Source organism: Mastacembelus armatus, chromosome 8 (assembly GCF_900324485.2).
Source record: "Mastacembelus armatus chromosome 8, fMasArm1.2, whole genome shotgun sequence".
Classification (NCBI taxonomy): Eukaryota; Metazoa; Chordata; class Actinopteri; order Synbranchiformes; family Mastacembelidae; genus Mastacembelus; species Mastacembelus armatus.
In genome coordinates this window covers 10,135,037-10,152,346 of record NC_046640.1, presented here as the reverse complement: position 1 = coordinate 10,152,346, position 17,310 = coordinate 10,135,037, and the positions used below count along the sequence as shown (strand labels likewise).

Genomic DNA, 17,310 nt, shown 5'->3' with positions numbered 1-17,310 from the left:
AGAGGTCAGACACCTTTGACTGTTCTCATTTTACAGCTGATCCTTGTTTCGAGTTTTTTTTTTTCTCCAGTCTTTTAATTTGACTTGAGGATGAAGTGAATTTCTGGTTCAGTCTCTGCAACTTAAAAATATCCTAAATCAGTTCATTGCATCATTTATTGATGAAATACTCTTTCAAAGTGTTTTAATCAATAAATGATGACCTAATTTTGGTTTGAGTGTCACCTCCCACCAGAAGAATGTTTAATAAAGCAACAGGAATAAATTGTAACTTTGTTCATGATTTCAGATATCACAACTATATCGTAAGGATTCTTAAACAAGTTAAATGCAGTGGCCGAGACTCTCTGGTCTGTGTTAAACACATCTGAGCTTTGGGGATTTTCTGTGCATGCAAGTGCTTTTTTCAGAAATACAATTTTCCGTGCATGTGTCTTTAAACCCAGAAATCCAGTCAGTCTGGAATGAGACGCTGCAGGTTTGAACCAGGGCTCTCTCACCCAGTACTGTCTTTTTTTAAATGGCAGCATTAGACTCTATAGGAAGTCTTCAGATCTTGACAAAGGGATGATTTATTGCAGGACAATTGTATTTGTATTTGAAGTAGCTACCTAATAAGCTGCCTACTGATTGTACATCTGGTGTTAATATGTAAGGTGTATGTGTGCTGCAAGCTATTTCAAAGGCCCTGCCACCCATGCAGTTGTTTTCTATTGGTTGATTAGCTCTTTGCTCATGTTGAAGCTGTGCAGAGCTATGTGTGCACCTTATAGGTCCAGCATAACAGACAAGCACAGCCTGTACTCGTCCTCACAGTTCTGGGAAGACGTCTGATCACATATATAATAAGTGAAAACACCTCTGTGGGTGTAGCGTTGAGTGCTGAGGCTTTAAACATAGGCTGTCTTGTATATAGCACAGGCATGTCCTATTTATTTTAACTGAAACTTCACACCTACCACATATATTTCTCTTGTCAGTGTTTAGACATTGATTTGCAGATTTTTTTTTATATTCCTGTGAATTTTTTGCTTCTTCAATGTTAAATTATTATCTCTGGAAAATTAAGTGAACTGATGCCTTTACAAACGTGATTTTGCTGTAGACAACTTAGTCACTTTGACCAAAAATCTCCATGCACTGTCTTTGGTAAAGAGAGACATGAAACAACAGAATGATATTTGGGCTGTAAAACACACTGATGTAACCTGTGTTTTGAAAGGCAAAATGAACATTGCATTGAAACAATTGCAAAGTAACATTTGCATTACAGACAAAGCAACGGTTTTCATGTTTCACAGGTGCAAAATTTTGTGGTTATTTGATATGAAAACACATAAACAGCAAAGAACCTAAACAACAACAATAGTAAATTATTCCTTTGTCATTAAATAAGACAAAACACTGCAGCCGCGGTTCATTTTGATTAGGATTCAAGCTCTGAATATCATCATTTGCAGTAGTGAAATTAGCTGCTGTGGGTGGTGATTTCAAAGAATAGGTTTAAAATCACTGCAGTCAGTTTGCTCCAGGTCTACATGCAGTCGATGGCTTCTTTTTCTCAATTGTTATGCATGTTTTTGTTGGCATTTAGTAGTTTTGTGCCTCATTTTAGTCATTGTGGCATCTCTTTGTGATTGATGGTCATTTTGCATCTCTTTTGTCATCTCCTGACTCTGGAATACGTCCCACACTCTCAGCCACCCCTCTGGCCCTACCACTGTGTGTACTACTCAACAACAAGCCAAATATAATTGTCAAAAGAGACTCATCCTCTTTTATCTGAATAGAGGGAAGTCATATAGAGCTGTGATGCTTCTAGTGATTGAGAATTAGAGGAGACAGCCAGTATTGCCATCTGTTATGTGTAGGCTTTTCCAGTGACAGGAATCCAAATCAGAACAACGCAGGGGATCACTGAACCTTGGCCATCCACTGCTCACAGTGTGCTTCCATTTTTAGATGAGGAAGGAAATTTGACTTGTATCTGAATTTGTGGTGTGTGAGGTTGGGGTAGATTCAGGGGGAGGAGGGAAAGAGAACAAAGACATGCTGCACAGGCTGAATTATTCATGAGGAATTAGAATTGATAATCATCTCTGCCATATGATACTGAAATTGCCACAAACATTGGACTCTTTTTCCAGTTCATGATCTTTCTTGTCTTTCAAAGCTGTGATTTGTGTGCAGGTACCAACTTGCTCACTCCTTCTGTCCCCTGCACAATGAAGACAAAGTCAGTGGCGGACAACATAGCTCAGAGTGCAGGATTCACAATGTCTCTGACCTTATAGTCAGCTGATAGTAGGCAATGGTAGAAGGTTGAGCCATATACTGACATGTCCAAACTTCAGTTTAAATAAGCATATAGGAAAATGAATCTGGTGACACTAAAACAAGAACAAACTTACAGGATGTCCTCTCTGTTTCTGCTCAAGCTTTAAAGGATTTTGCTACAGGCCTCAGTTGATTAAAAAAACATGCTGAAGGCACGGCTGTTGTTCTTGTTACCAGCTGACAGATGACGGTAATATGCTTTTATTCATTAAAGCAGCTGTAATGAATACTGTCTTAGCAGTAATGCATCACATCTGCGTCAGTGTAATCATTACTCGACTGCAGTTCCTCATCTCAGCTCTGCACGCCGTTTTAACATCTTTCAGCTCATTTTTCTGCTTTTAAGAGCCTGCAGCTTTGCTGTTTTGGCTCTTGCTCTGATCACACTCCTTGTGTCAGTTGTCAGTTTTAAATATGCCATGTTTGAAAATATTGGTATAAGTCTGACTGAAAATAAAGGCATTTTAAAGGTTTTTTAAAATCATTTTAATTTGTAGGACTTCACTCCCACATACTGATGTTAAAAGCCCAAAATAAAGAAAAAACCTCCTGAGTCGTAACAGTTGCCCTGAAGCCATGTGAATACCCAAGACTGGTTTCTCTTTCAGTGCTTAGATTACACATTGAGAATAAAGTAGGACTTGCTCTTTGTCTCTTGTCTGCCATGAAGATGCAGTTTAACTTAAAATGTGGCATTATTGATGTAAGCTTCTTGGTTACAGTCAGAAGAAGACAATGACTTTTATTTACCCTGGAATTACATCAATATTCTTATATACTAATCACCGATTTTTTTTTTAAAACTAGATTCTGCTCATGAGCCAGACTTCATCTCACCATCATACATATTTAAACACTCCAAGATGAGCGTGATTTCAGAGATATCACTGTCAGCCATGCGGGGTGTCATCATGGATATATGAAAGGATCAGGGACATCAAAAATGCACTCGCTGACATTTTTTGCATTACTCTGCTGTTTTGCATGTCAGTTATTCCCTACTTTTCTGAATTGATTGGTTCATTAGCAAAGGCAATTAGAAGTGGAGGCGTGAGTCTTGACTCTGATGTGCCTTTAGATGTATATATAGACATTCATCTGGCAGCTCTTAAAGCTTAGTACATCTGTCACGATCATTTGAATCTTCCTCGGCCATTTAACTTTTGGGTTTCTTATTCAGTACTACCACTTAGGGTGCTGCTTTTTGTCTCATTTCATTAAAGGAGATGAAAAAACATAATATCAAAAGTAGTTCTGTTCATCTACATTAAGGCAAGTTGTTCCCTACAAAGGACCCTCAGGAATAAATTATAATAATATTATCATGTATCATCCTTACACAATGTTTTTGCTCAGTATTGGAAGGTAATGAAGTATATTTACTCAAGTGCTTTGCTGTAAGTACATAGTAAATACTTTGAGGCACTTGTTGAGTATTTCCACATTGTATAACATATTTGTGTGGAATAAGACACGTATTTTCCACATGCAGTGACCTTTCTTTTACTAAGTGCATTATTCCAGCAGGGATCTTATTGATAACAATGGTATGTTGTTGCACATTAACATGGGAGCTATTATGGGGATTTTTATTATTGCGTCTCTTCTCGGGACGCGTCCGCCTGTGGGACCCAGAATCCTCTGCGCCGAGGCAAGATGGAAGAGCCCAGCAGCTGCGGGAGAACAATGTTTTGGCTCTAAATGTCGAAACGGAAAGCGGAGGGTGAACTAAACGAGCCACAGCAGCAGCAGGTCATGGTCCTGCGCCGGTAAGAGATGTTCATCAAATCAAACTTTTGGCACAAAGCCGCGGGGTGTCGGGTTTGCGGTCCCGGTGCGGGACAGACAACAAAGCGCAGCGCACCGACGCTAGTTAGCGGCTAAGTTAGCAGGCTGAGCTAGTCGGAGCATCATTGTTTGCGGGACTTGTGCGGGCCGGTTGTTTTGGGTCATGCCTGTGCCGTCGCTCCATCACCTACGGTCGGTTCACTGCGCAGGAGACGAGGCCCCCAGGCTGGAGAACCAGCGGAGAATAAGTCCGAAACTACAGTGTGAGACAAGTTGGTGTTGTTTCTTTTGTTTGGAGGAAACCAGCGTGTGTCTTTCATCTGGCAGGTTTGGTCTGTAACGACCCTCTGCGGCGATATCGCCACTACATCTCCAATGTCTCCTGTCTGCTAACAAACTGCAGAGCTAAACTTTGTTTACACGCTTTAAAGGCACCGTCGGTTCTGCTCGTTTCCCGCTCGGGTTTACTCGGTTTCGGTATCGACGAGTGCAGATCTGGTGTTATTGCATGGCCGTATTAATTATCGCCTGATCCCGCATCACAAAGGAGAAGGGCCCCACAGGAGTGCTTAGCCAAATGGTTAGCTCGGCAGCTAATTGCACAGCGAACAAGCATGGGGTTTATTTTTCCTCAGGCCACAGGGTTTACTTTGATTCCCCCTGAACACGTTTTTAGAAAGCCGAAGTTGGCCCGAGTCACTGAGCTGTTGTTTCCTTTTTTATTGAAAGTTGGCTTTTTGTTGGCTGGGTAGGTTATTGCTGCTACCTCGCCATCATTTGGCACTCATGGGCCAAAGATATTAAAAGTATAAAGTCGTGTGTTTGACTTGATCGTCTCTGATGCATTTTAATAAAAAAGTCAATATCGTTGTTTTGAAGAGGCGCCTTCCTAACACATGGTCACCCTCAGAAATTATATTTGGTCGACGCTGATCGCGTGTAATTGAAATTTGACTCTTATCAGTCTGCAGCAAACATCACATTCAGAGCTATTGCAGAACATGCACTCCATTTGTTTATGCACCAGCCACATAATTATGCCAGTAGTCTTTCTGATGCAGTCTGTGTCCACTCTCATTGGCAGATAAGCTCATGTAAATAGGATGACTGGTTCAGACAGGCCTATCAAACAGATTAACACACATCAGTCCTCTCGTACTTCATCTCATGTTGTGTCTGGCACTGCAGTCACAGTGACCTTTCTGCTCAGTTAAATACTGTACATACACACTGTAATCAGCTAGAGATTTTTTTTGACAGTGTGTAGCCCCAGTGTTTTGCTTGTTTCTGCTTGTCACGGTGCCAGACTGTAGTCCCTTTGTTGACCCACAAACTGTCAAGTCTTAATCCGACTAACTGCCCAGTTGTGAGATCAGAGGCCATAATTGTTGTCTGTTCACTGTGTGTGTGTCCTTGTGGACTGGCTGCTACTTTCTTGTAGTTCTGCTGTACAGTTACCCGTTTTGTATTATCCTCACAGGTTGTCACAGATTTCCACCCTATAGTTTTCCTGCCTGCTGGCCTTCACCATGAACATCATTCAAGACAAACTAGGCAATGAATTCCTGCGCTCCAACGGGAGCATGGAATCCAATTTCGGCCCCGGCATGATTATGTTCAGTCACCTCCCCCCCGTGACAAGCTTCACCCGCCTGGCCGCCCACTCCGTCATGCAGGACCTTCCGCCGCAGGAAATGATCCTGAAGAAGGAGCGTGACTCACCTGACTGCGGCATGAACACCCAGGGCAGCACCCTGGGCTGTGCAGGGGGGGGGGGACTATGTTCATCCCATGGGCATCAAGCAGGAGAAGCTGTCGGAGCATGATTACCGCCTGCCGATCTACCCCGGAGTGCTGGGGAAGAGCACAGAGTTGCTGGAAGTGACGGTCAATAACAACCAGAGTCTGCTGGTGCACGACCTCAACATGGGCAACGTAAGTACCACTGACCAGACGTGAACGTGTTAGGGCGTTAGTTTGGGTTAATCTAAATAAAATATTTTCTAAAGTTTCCATTTTCCTGTTTGTCAAGTTTAGACATGTACTGATTCATTAGTTAATCAATCTAAAGAAAATTAATTGGCAAATATTTGGATCATTCATTTCAAACAAAAATACCAAATATTTGGTGGTTGGTTTAAAGGAGCATTTCAGATTACACAGAATAAAATGAATTAATCTGGTTGGCTGCGAATGAAAAAGAAAATGTTAGTGATTACGACAGTGTTGATGGAGACATTTTTACCCACTAATGTAATCAAAATGTGGGCTTTTTATTTTGTTGTTTACCAGTCTGCTGCCAATTAGTTTTTATTACTGGTTAGTAATAAATCACAAAAGTCTAAAAATAATATTTAAAAAAACATATTGCTGCTCCTGAAAGACCTAGATGACCTCCACATTTACAATGATATAACACAAAGGACATTCTCACACATCATTTTTGATGGTGTGATTAGAGATTTATATTCCCTATATTTTGCTTGACTTTTTTTTTTTAAAAAAAAACAATTGTCGAAATAGTTTTTGATTTTTGTCTGACAATAGACAAATTCTTTCTGTCATACATTTGTAGTTTTTCATGGTAATAAATCCAGTGTGTTATTACAGTATTTTGTCATCTTCCCAGTAGGTGAAAAAAACAACAACTAAGGTCTCATTTGGAATCATTTTAGATTAGTCTGTCCCTGAAAACAATGCTGCTGTGTTGTTAAGCAGCTCATATTTTAAAAGCCTGAGAGGGAGGAGCCCAATAAAGGGTGGGCGCAGGTGACATAAATCTCCTGGCAGCATGAAATGCAAAATATAAATGAGCCCCCCCCCCCCCTACTGTTTCTCTTTCTGGGTAGAAGGGTGATGTTATCCAACCTCAGTATGGATGGAAATGTTTTGGCAAGGACACAGCTGTCTTGTTTGAGCTTGCACTTCATTTCAAACATCTTTTGTCCTCATTCAAATAGAAATAAACACGTCCACACTCTTCTAACAATAGCCAGGCAGCAGAGGTCATCAGGGCTTGAGATGCAAGTATATTGAAAAACTGGATGAATTCATCACCGTGCCACTTTTTTTTTTACCTGCCTACCGATGCACAATTTCAGGTTCAGGCTTTTATTTTAACACAACATGAGGATCCTTTAGAAACCCGCAGATTTCAATTTTTCAAGCTCACGCTGTTACTTTTTATTCTTAGTATGAGGATAGCAACTAATGATGATTTCTGTTAAGTTGCCAGTCATTACCTTGATAAATTGATGAATTGGTCTGTAGGAAGAAACCAGGAGGCTACCTTCACATTTTCCTAGATTTTTTTAAAGTTACATCTTAATAAACTAATAAAAATCCTGCTGAATATTTTCTCAAATAATTTCGTTGTAGAGATAAATGTATCATAAAAGTAAGGGCAGTATAATCAAGTTGACTGTTTTATTCAGCCAGCAGCCACTTTTCTGCCGTGTGAGACTAAGAAAAGCTCAGATTAAATGTAGGAATAGTTAGAACAGTTTAATATTTGTTTTTTTAACCGATTATTAACTGATGTACCTATACTAAGAAGAGCTGTGTTGACCATATAAGCCTGATGCTTGTTACACACGCTGATGCTGCTTTTTTGTGAGTCTTCAAAATAATTTTTTACCCACTAAGCCAAACTCTTAGAATCAAAAATAAGAATTAGTGTTTTCCATACTTTCAAATGTTTTACCCTGAGATTTGGGCTGATTTTAAAAACAGCAGGTGCACCCACATCCACCCCTTCAGCCTCCATATGGCAGCGAGGAGCAGCATGTTAGCTGGGAAAGAAACAGCAGTGCAGGATGGTAAACAGAACAAAGGGGGCAATTGGGAACCTGTTTTCTTTTTTTCTGGAATAATACCCCTCTTTAGTGAAGAGTAATAATGTTGTAATGTTGGAGGTGCACAGTTTGTGTTTTGAGTGGATAAAAATCTGTCAGTTTCAGGCTGGTTATCTATTGAGTGGTCATAAATTTCAGGTTGTTTATTTTCGCCCAGTAAAAGCACTGACCAACAATCTGGAGAAACTATCTACTCATCAAGCGTTATGTTTGTTTGCATGAGCAACAAACATGGACATGTTTCTCTGTCACAGCCTGAATCTTTAATCCACTGATTTCCTTGTCAAGGTTCGCTCCCATGGCTCTCTCCTTCTCTCTTTGTCACCCACACAGCTGCCAAGTCCGTTAGGAAAGGAGCCCACTGGGAGGAAAGGTCAGAGGTCAAATGGTGATGGACAGGAGGGTAAACCACGAAAGAAAAGAAGCGAGTCAAAGGTTTGTCATTCATGTATATCTGCAAATGCATTCAGATTTTAGCATTTCAGATCCTTATCCCACTCAGTTATGTACATCAGCAGTTATTTAGTAGGCGTCAGAGAAGAAGCAATTTTGTGTTTAGTTAATATTCGAAATAGATGGTAGTACATTTTTGTTTCCTGTCAAATAAAAAGAGAAACTAGTGAACATTATTGATAGGAAAGACATTAGTTATTGCACAAAAAAATGTATATGTTTATCATACCTCCTGTGTTTGTTGGGCATTGCTTTGCAGCAGTCAATGATGATGGATGCAGATGGGAGCTGCCTGTCACCAGGAACCAAGCCTCACATCTGTGAACACTGCACTGCATCCTTCAGGAGCTCCTATCACCTACGCAGACATGTCCTCATTCACACAGGTATTTTCTTTTTTTCCACTCCAGTGCTTGGCTTTTCTCCTTACATGCTTTTTGACATCACGCGTTTGGTCTCAGATACAGGCCACCCCCTGAAGACTGGAATAATCAGTCATAAAGGCATTATTAACCTTTATTTTGCTGTGCTTGTACACGGAGTAAAGCAAGAATAATGGCATGACGGGCTGAAAACAGTTCTGTCAGTGAACTGTTAAGGTTATACTTTAATCTACGTTAGCTATGTAGTAAGTGTTTATAAAATCTAATGTATAATGTGCTGCTGTTTCATACTACACTGTTGCATTGCATTGTGCAGCTGCTTGTGTTATTTGACAACAGTTCATGACGGCTGTAACACGCAACAGTAATGAGCATCTCAGGGAGACAGCATTGTAACTGTTTAAATCTGTGGCTCTATTTCAGGTGAAAGGCCCTTCAGGTGCAGTCAGTGCAACATGAGTTTTATTCAGAAGTATCTTCTCCAGCGACATGAGAAAATCCACAGTGGTGAGTGTTTCAGCAACAAGTAATCGTATCATTAAATGACCCGACGCAGCCTGTGAGCCAACCTGTTCCCAGTGAAGCCGACATTAGCTCTGCTGCTGTTCTCACGACAGGAGAGAAGCCATTCAGCTGTGACCAGTGTAACATGCGTTTCATTCAGAAGTACCACATGGAGAGGCACAAGAGGACGCACAGCGGAGAAAAGCCGTACCGATGTGAAACCTGCCAACAGGTTAGTCAACCTGCTGCATCTACCTCTTTGCCGTGTATCTAAGGGGTACATTATACTTTACATTTTATTACTTGATAGCATTTGCTTTAAAGATTTGGCGTTTGTGCCATTCAGTATTTTTCTAGGACAGATCGTTTGCTTAAGCACAAGCGAACCTGTGGAGAAGCCATAAAGAAGGGGCTGGATCCCGGGATGATGGACCTGGGTTCTGTCGACCTGGAGCATGGCAGCTATGGAATCACTCAGGGAAATACTGGGAGCACTGGGAAAAAGAGGGGGAGGTCCAAAAATTCTGGAGAGGGTGGGGAGCACAAAAAGAAGAAGGGAGATGGCGGAGGGGTGAGGGTGCCTCACATTCAGGGTGCTGTATCTGGAGGCTACAGCATCCATGAGTACTCCCTGGAGAATCAAAATCTGGAGGTGTCCTCTTCTACTGGGCCAGGGCCCAGCATGCAACAGGATCATCACGGACGAGCTCCAAAGATGGCATTCAAGAAGGCCAACCGTAAAAGCCTGGATAAAGGTGGTCTGGGACAGGACAAGACAGGCCCATTGGAGCAGAGTGGGGGAATGGATGGACTTGACCTCATGCAGGGTAATGGGCCCAAAGTCGGCACCAGCAGCAACTATGATGATGCAGTGCAGTTCCTGAAGAAGAGACGCCACCTTCATGCAACAAATAATGCAAACCCCTCAGGGCCCACTGTGGCTGGAGGACCCAGCCGCGAATATGATGTTGGCGTTCACTTGTCTTCCCAGCCATCTGTCATCCATGGTGTCGTTTCCACTGTGATGGACAGTGACGCACCTCTGAGTCTCGACAAATCGGGGATCCCCGATGAGGTGCTGCAGAGTCTCCTTGACCATTACACCCAGAAACACGATGGCACGCACCACGATGTTCACTTTGACATCAGTGACCACCATGTGGAGCTGCAGCCTGCCGTGGCTGATGGTCCTGACATTGGTCACAACACCGACACCCCCAGCCCATCAGGAGACAAGACTGTCATGATGCACGAGTACTCCCGCTTTCTGCTGCAAGCTTTAGAGCGCACCAGCCACAGTGCCAGTTTCCCTCTGGGCCCTGGACCTCCAGCCTCAGGACCATTCAGCAGTTCCCACCCAGGAAATCCCCTCTATGCTGACAAGAACATATACACTACATCCCCACTGGAGTGTGGTTTTGGCCAGACGATGGCCTCGCCTTCGCTGCCCTCCTCTGTGCCAAAGTCTCACTTTGTGATGCTGACATGCTCCTCACCACAGCACAGCTTCCACCTGAGCAGCCTGGAGCCTTCCACACACCAGCAGCTCACCCCTTCTCAGGAGCTCACTGAGCAGATGGAGAAGCAGCACTCCTCCACTCCCACTTCCTCTTACCAGATCAGCCCATCTGACCCGAGCCACCAGAAAGACCAACCGCCAGACAAAAACGGCGCACCGGTCTACCCTCTGGCACCCTCTCAGGATCTGGCCTCTCTGAACTCCTCCAAGCCTTCCTACCAGATAGAAAACTTTGCCCAGGCCTTTGGCTCCCAGTTCAAGTCGGACAGCCGCTTGTCTTATGGCGCCGACTCTAGGGGGGAGGTGGATCACAGGATAGGAACGCCTGTGTCTGAATTCTCAGGGTATAGTAGTTTATTATCTGATGTCAATGAGCCAGTAAATACAAGTTCCAAAACTCCAACAAGCCAAAGCTACAGATAAAAGCCTGAGAGGGAGAGAGCACTCTGTTGTTAACGTTAATGTCCTTATTTTAATTTTTTTAGTGCTCCTTTTTTTTTTTTTTAAGTGACACGTTTATTCTAATTATACAGATGCTCTGTTTCTGTGCCCACTCCCCTCACCACATCGAGCCTGCAAGGCTTTCTGCAAATGCAAAAGTGTGTTATTTTAAGTTAAGTATCTATTGACTATTGTCTCTTCTTGTCTTTTTAGTGACATTAGATCTGCTCATTGATCATGAACTGAAAATACTTCTTTGATGAGCATAGAGTAGTACTGGATGTATTTCTTTTCCCATGAGCTGGAGTGTTGGAGGAATCAACTCTACAACTGTACAATAATAATAGAAATAAATGATGGCAGGGAATAGCCCAGAAATGAAATAGCAAAAAAAAAATAATTTTTTTTGTCTGTTACAAAGTTAAAAGTATTACTCAGGAAAAAGTGGAAAAGGAGAGGTGTGCGAGGTGTAGTGAGCATTCTTTTCAGAGGTGCATGTTTGTGAGTCAGAGAGGATTTTTCTTATGTGTTATTACTTGTTGAATGAGTGACATAAACAGACTGCTGCCAGCTCACTTGAACACTGAAACACTTTCTACTTGGCTATATAGAGATTATGGTACTTTTGTGTCAATGTGAAACTCGTTTTCTTCAATAAGGGCCATATATATATCTATATATATTTATAAAAATATATATTATGTACAATAACAGATTTAATCATTTTGGGGAACTGCCCATTGAAGTAGAGGGAGACTGTGGGCTGGTTCAGGGGGGAAATGTTCTTGCTATATTTTTGGAGAACAAAAGTGATGTTAGGTCTTCTCTTTGGCCAATAGAGGTTGCTGTTGGACAGCGATAGAATGGCCTTCCTGTTTTCCTGCCCTCTCCCCCCTCAGTTTCTCTTCTTTAAAAGGATCCAGTTAGCACTTTGAGCCGTTTTTTGCATTCAGGACTGGACTGGCTTTTTGACAGACGTATTGCTTTTTAGGTTTGTGCAGATGGGTTTTGAACATATTCTGGGGGTCTGATACGAACACCCTTTGGTTTGGCAGCATGGTTTAGTTTGGATGATGGGCGGGGGAAGGGAGGGTTAATACATGAATGTGGGATTTTTTTTTTTTATTAATGTTTTCTCTTTTAGGGAGGCTTTAACTTGAGAAGAAGGGAGGGTGGGGATTTTAAAATACAGTTACATTTAACCTGGATAATGTAAATGTAATTCAGACCCCTAGTTTTAGTTTGATGGGTTACCCACCTCAGCAGCTTTGCTTTCTTATTGAATTTGATGACAAATGTATTGGTGATCAAGCATTTCTTGAACTGTTAATCGGGCAGCCCAGTACAGTACAAGCAAAAAAAAAAAAAAAAAAAAAAAGGCTGACCAATGGATGGATTTAGACTTTTCACACATGCTGGCAGGACTGAGCATATATGTCCCGTTAGAAATTGGGTGCCTATTCCTAAGATGTACAGGTGCAAGATATTGTCTAGTAAATGTTAGATGTAATTTCTTGCGGACTGTATGTATGTATTTATGCTGTACGGTTTTTGTAAAGATAAAAATTGCGCTGTCTTCCATAGCTACGGCTGGCTTTGAGTGCTGGAAAATATCATCACTCTGCTGAATGAGACATTAAACCCCTTTACGCCCCAATGGCCTGTTTCTTGAAGCAATCATTAAACATGGCAGAGTGAATGCAATGCTGTATTAAGCAATTAGTTGACATGCTGAGCGGTTGAGGCCTAAACATGAATTTGCCTCGCATATACCTCATATCACAGTAAACCAGGGACAAAGGAGTGAAAATTTTGATGTATGTAGCAGAGATGCTGTTGTATGTTTAAAAAAAAATGGAAAAAAAATAGTCATGTTTCTGTGACAGTTTTTAAACGTTTGTGTTCATGACATTTATGTGACCCATAAAGACGATGTTGCTTAAGGGTTTCGGTAAATGTCTCATGCCAAGCAGTGTTCAGTCTCTTCAGTTTGACCTCCTGCCTCCTCCACATCTGATTCGCCATATTGTTTCAATATGCCTATTGTTTACATAAATGTACAAAACACTACATCTTACTTGTATCCCATTACTAATTATGAATCCTGTATAAATTTTATTTTACTACCCCCCCCCACCTTTTTTTTAAATCACTGCTATGTTTCGTAGCTGTTGAAATCTTCCATTTTTATGTTCTTTCAGGTTCTTGTGACATGTTTCATAAGGCTGTACTTGTCCAATGAATTTTAAACTGATAGGGAGAAAAAAATAAAAATAATCAAGAACTGTTACTGTTGATGCATTAATTACATGTATTTTTATTTTTATGCTCAAATGAACTTCAAAAATATATGATCTGTGATTTGTAACTATGCTGTGTATAGTCTGTGCTTATCTGCCCTGTCTGTTAAAATATTCCAGAACAAGAGCTTTGCTGACGCTTAATGTAACTGTATTTCCACCACTGGGTGGCAGTGTTTTTCTAGAAGCACAATGTGTTTGGTGTTTGGGCTGGGGCGTCTCTGACTTAGTTAACTGCAACACCTAAAGCTTTTCAAATAGGCTTTTGTAGGTATTCTAAGTCCATTTTAATGGTTGTTAGAATTTTCTACACTTCATTGAACCTATATTTCAGATTTTGTTCCAAACGGGGACTTTCTGGAAAGTATCTAATATAGTTTCTGCTTCAGACCTACTTTACAAATCATTGACTCATTCAAAAGATCATCTGGAATTAAAAGAAATGAAGTCAGTCCTTTTTTTATAAAGGAGTTAATGGACTTTTAGAATGGCTTTAATGGACTACATGGCTCACCTCTACTCCTATGAAATCATATCTCACCTTATAAAACACTGATCTGAGTCTGGGTTTTAGGATGAAAGTCAAATACTGACTAACAAGAGCTTTTATCGTTATATAAATATTTTCCCCTGTCCCTGTTTAAAAACAGGAGTTCTATCATTCCTTGTTAAGCCGACTTTTACGCACATGAAGAACTTTTTCTTGCTGTTCCTTAAGTTTATCTCAAAGCTTAACTAAAAATGAAATAAAGTTGTCTTAGCTCATACATAAAGGAGTCTTAGGCATCTATACTCACAGAAAGACCACTTTTTTTCTGACTTGATAAAGTAAACATGAGGCAATAAGCTGAATTATTCAATGACTAGGAATATCTGATACATGACATTTCATTAAAGGTACAGCACTAAATACACCAGGAGGCAATAATGCAAAAATATATTTCTGGATGCTAAAACAATCAAATCCATATTGTTTTTTTTTTAAGCTAAGCTGAATTCTTTATGCAGAAAATATGCAGAACAAACATTTGAAAAAATAAAATGAGTAGAGCCTCAGACAGTGATAAACGAGCCACTAAATATCATTAGGCGCTACTTGGATGTTTCCTCAGTCCCCATTAACCAACCCTGCAGCCTCCATAACTGCACGTCCAAATGAATTTAACCTTTCAAATCTTCTCATTTCCTTTTTCAGTATCTCTGAGGGGAATTGAACTGCTTCCTTAAATCAAAAAGAGAAGTTTATATGTTTCCACACCCAGAATGTGGATGATTCAGTGCCCATCCTATCTTGTAAATAAATGACTTCATTTTTTTTCATATTTCACATGACGTTAACGTGGCCAAAGTGTCGCTTCTGTTCTTTGTATTTTCTCTACATCATCATGAGTCAGTAGTGATGTCTATCAAATTAACAATATGGCCATGAAAGTTTAAGCACAGTAAATGTGTGACCCAGAGGAATGTGATGTGATTTTATTAAGTTACCAAGGAGGTGAGTTGCTCAGACGCAGGCAATAAAACAGTGGAGCGAGTTCTTTTAGCTGAATGTCAAAGAGGCGTTTTTGACTAAATGCCCAACAGAAGGCCCTGAGTTAACCCTGTGGGAACCCTGCCAACAGTGAGCTGGTTATTGAGCTTTCTGTCCGTGCTCTTGTTGCCTCTTTCTGCTTCCAGAGGACTCAGGTGTGTTCACATAGTGGATGTGAGAGTGACGTGCATGATGGTCTTATCTTTGAAGGTGGAAAGAGGCTACATATTGTACTGTGTACATAGAGTGATAGTGAATGGGGAACAACAGCAATAAAGGAGAGGAGTGAATTTTGATCATGCTGTAACATGAGCCATAGCTAAAGAGAAAATAATAAAAAATGCAAATAGGTCTTTTTTTTTTTTTTTTGACTAGGCATCACCATGGCAGTGACAGTATGCTGGTATACAACACTGGTCCAGACTGAAATGTCTCAACTAGGCCATAACATGGATCAAATTTCGTGTAGACGTTATGGTTCCCAAACACTGTGTCCCAGTGACTTTTCCTCTAGTGCCACCTACTAGAGCGGGCCACCCAACCTATGGTCTTACTCACTGCTGATTACCTGGATCAGGTGTGCTCAGTCAGAAGCTGGAAGAACACACCTGGTCCAGATAATCAGCAGTGAGTAGGGCAGGGATAGTTTGAAAACATGCAGGAAGGTGGACCTTTACGAGCATGGGTTGGCCATGATGAAACTGGTGGAAACTAGAGTGAATCTTTTCACTTATGTGAAATATCTTGTCTCCTGCCAGGTGGATGGGCACCAAATTTAACACAGAGATTGTAGGTTCCCAGGTGATGAAATTGAATGACTTTGGAGATCCCTGTCTTTCTCTGTAGCTTCATATTTGTGTTTATGAGTGAAATAAACAAAGTCAACATCATAGCTGCTAAACATCAACATGTTAGCCCTGACACTGTGAGCATGTCGTTATGTTACGTACATTTATGTACACAAACTCCACGGATTGTCCCAGATGAGAGATGGCCGACAAAAACATTTGCTTGTCAGGTTAAATAGCTCACAGACACTTTCTGTGTTCAGAGTTTACTTTTTAGTTTGCTGACATAAACAGTTGTCATGTTGTTGTAGTTAAAGGAAAAATGTGAGTATGGAGTCAGGAAGACCCAAAAACACAACCTCCTAATGCCAGCACAGTGGGGGATGCGCCAAGGAGGGTCGCTCCTTGGCGCATCTAGACTAGAGGTGAGTACTACTTTTTTTTTTTTTTTTTTGTCTCTTTCTACTCCCCAGCATTTAACAGGTTTTGTACTTTTACTGCACCATGTTTACTTTAAAAGTTATTTAGCAGGAGGATATTTGACATTAATGAAAAACCACTTATGTTAGCTCTATAATCCAATATAGCATAATGTATATTATTTTAAAATCAAATGAGAATACATTTACTTTTAACATATTTTGTATCATTATATAAAATAGATAGATTTTTTTTTTCAAAGCAGGACAGAAAATAGACTTTTCTGACTTTAAATGGTTTAGATTTCAGATCTAGCGGTTTGCTCTTTTGTCCTTTAGGATGTGCTTTAAACTTGAGAAATCCCTCAGCAAAAAAAATCTTTTCCCATAGTCCAGAAACATAGAATCAAGTTTCACTTTGTGTCAGTATAGAAAGGTTATTAAATTAATAAATTCATCTTGGAAGTTTCCAGGCTGAAATCCAACCTCGAGTTGTTGAAAAATGTCGCAATGTCCCCGATTATTTGCATGAGATAAGCGGGAGGTCACTAAGGTGTATGTGTTTATATGCTGCAGGATAGGTATCATTTCTGATAAAGGAGTGTCCCAGAGCAGAGCCATAAAAGCTGTGCTGTGGTAACATGGGGAAACAAAGAAAGACAATAAGAGAGCTTGCCTGGACAAATGCTTCATGTGAATTTATTGAATAGTTAATGGTTAGTTCAGATAGTTAGGCTGCAGAGAAAACAATGTATATTTTGTTACTTGATCTGCAGTATGCATAATGCCATGACATTACTGTGGCTTATGGTAGTGCTTTATATCTTCTATACACCATAAAACATATATAATTAGTAAATATGTCTTGAAATGTTCCTGCTATTATCGACATTTTGCCCTGTAACCACTTTGTTATCAAAGCAGTGACTAATCCACCTATTGAAAGAATCGATCTTTCATACATGACAGCTCCAGAAGAAAATAAACTAAGTA

General features: G+C 40.7%; 1 protein-coding gene across 1 annotated transcript; it reads left to right on the top strand.

Moving 5' to 3' along the window:
- Positions 1 to 3,976: 3,976 nt before the first annotated feature.
- znf281a (zinc finger protein 281a) lies at positions 3,977 to 13,569 on the top strand. The gene is given in 8 exon segments (XM_026325753.1): positions 3,977 to 4,106; positions 5,606 to 5,891; positions 5,893 to 6,060; positions 8,313 to 8,414; positions 8,692 to 8,818; positions 9,239 to 9,322; positions 9,433 to 9,551; positions 9,666 to 13,569. Coding segments are annotated over 7 exon segments (2,433 nt in total). The 5' UTR covers positions 3,977 to 4,106; positions 5,606 to 5,654; the 3' UTR covers positions 11,262 to 13,569.
- The last annotated feature ends 3,741 nt before the right edge of the window (positions 13,570 to 17,310 follow it).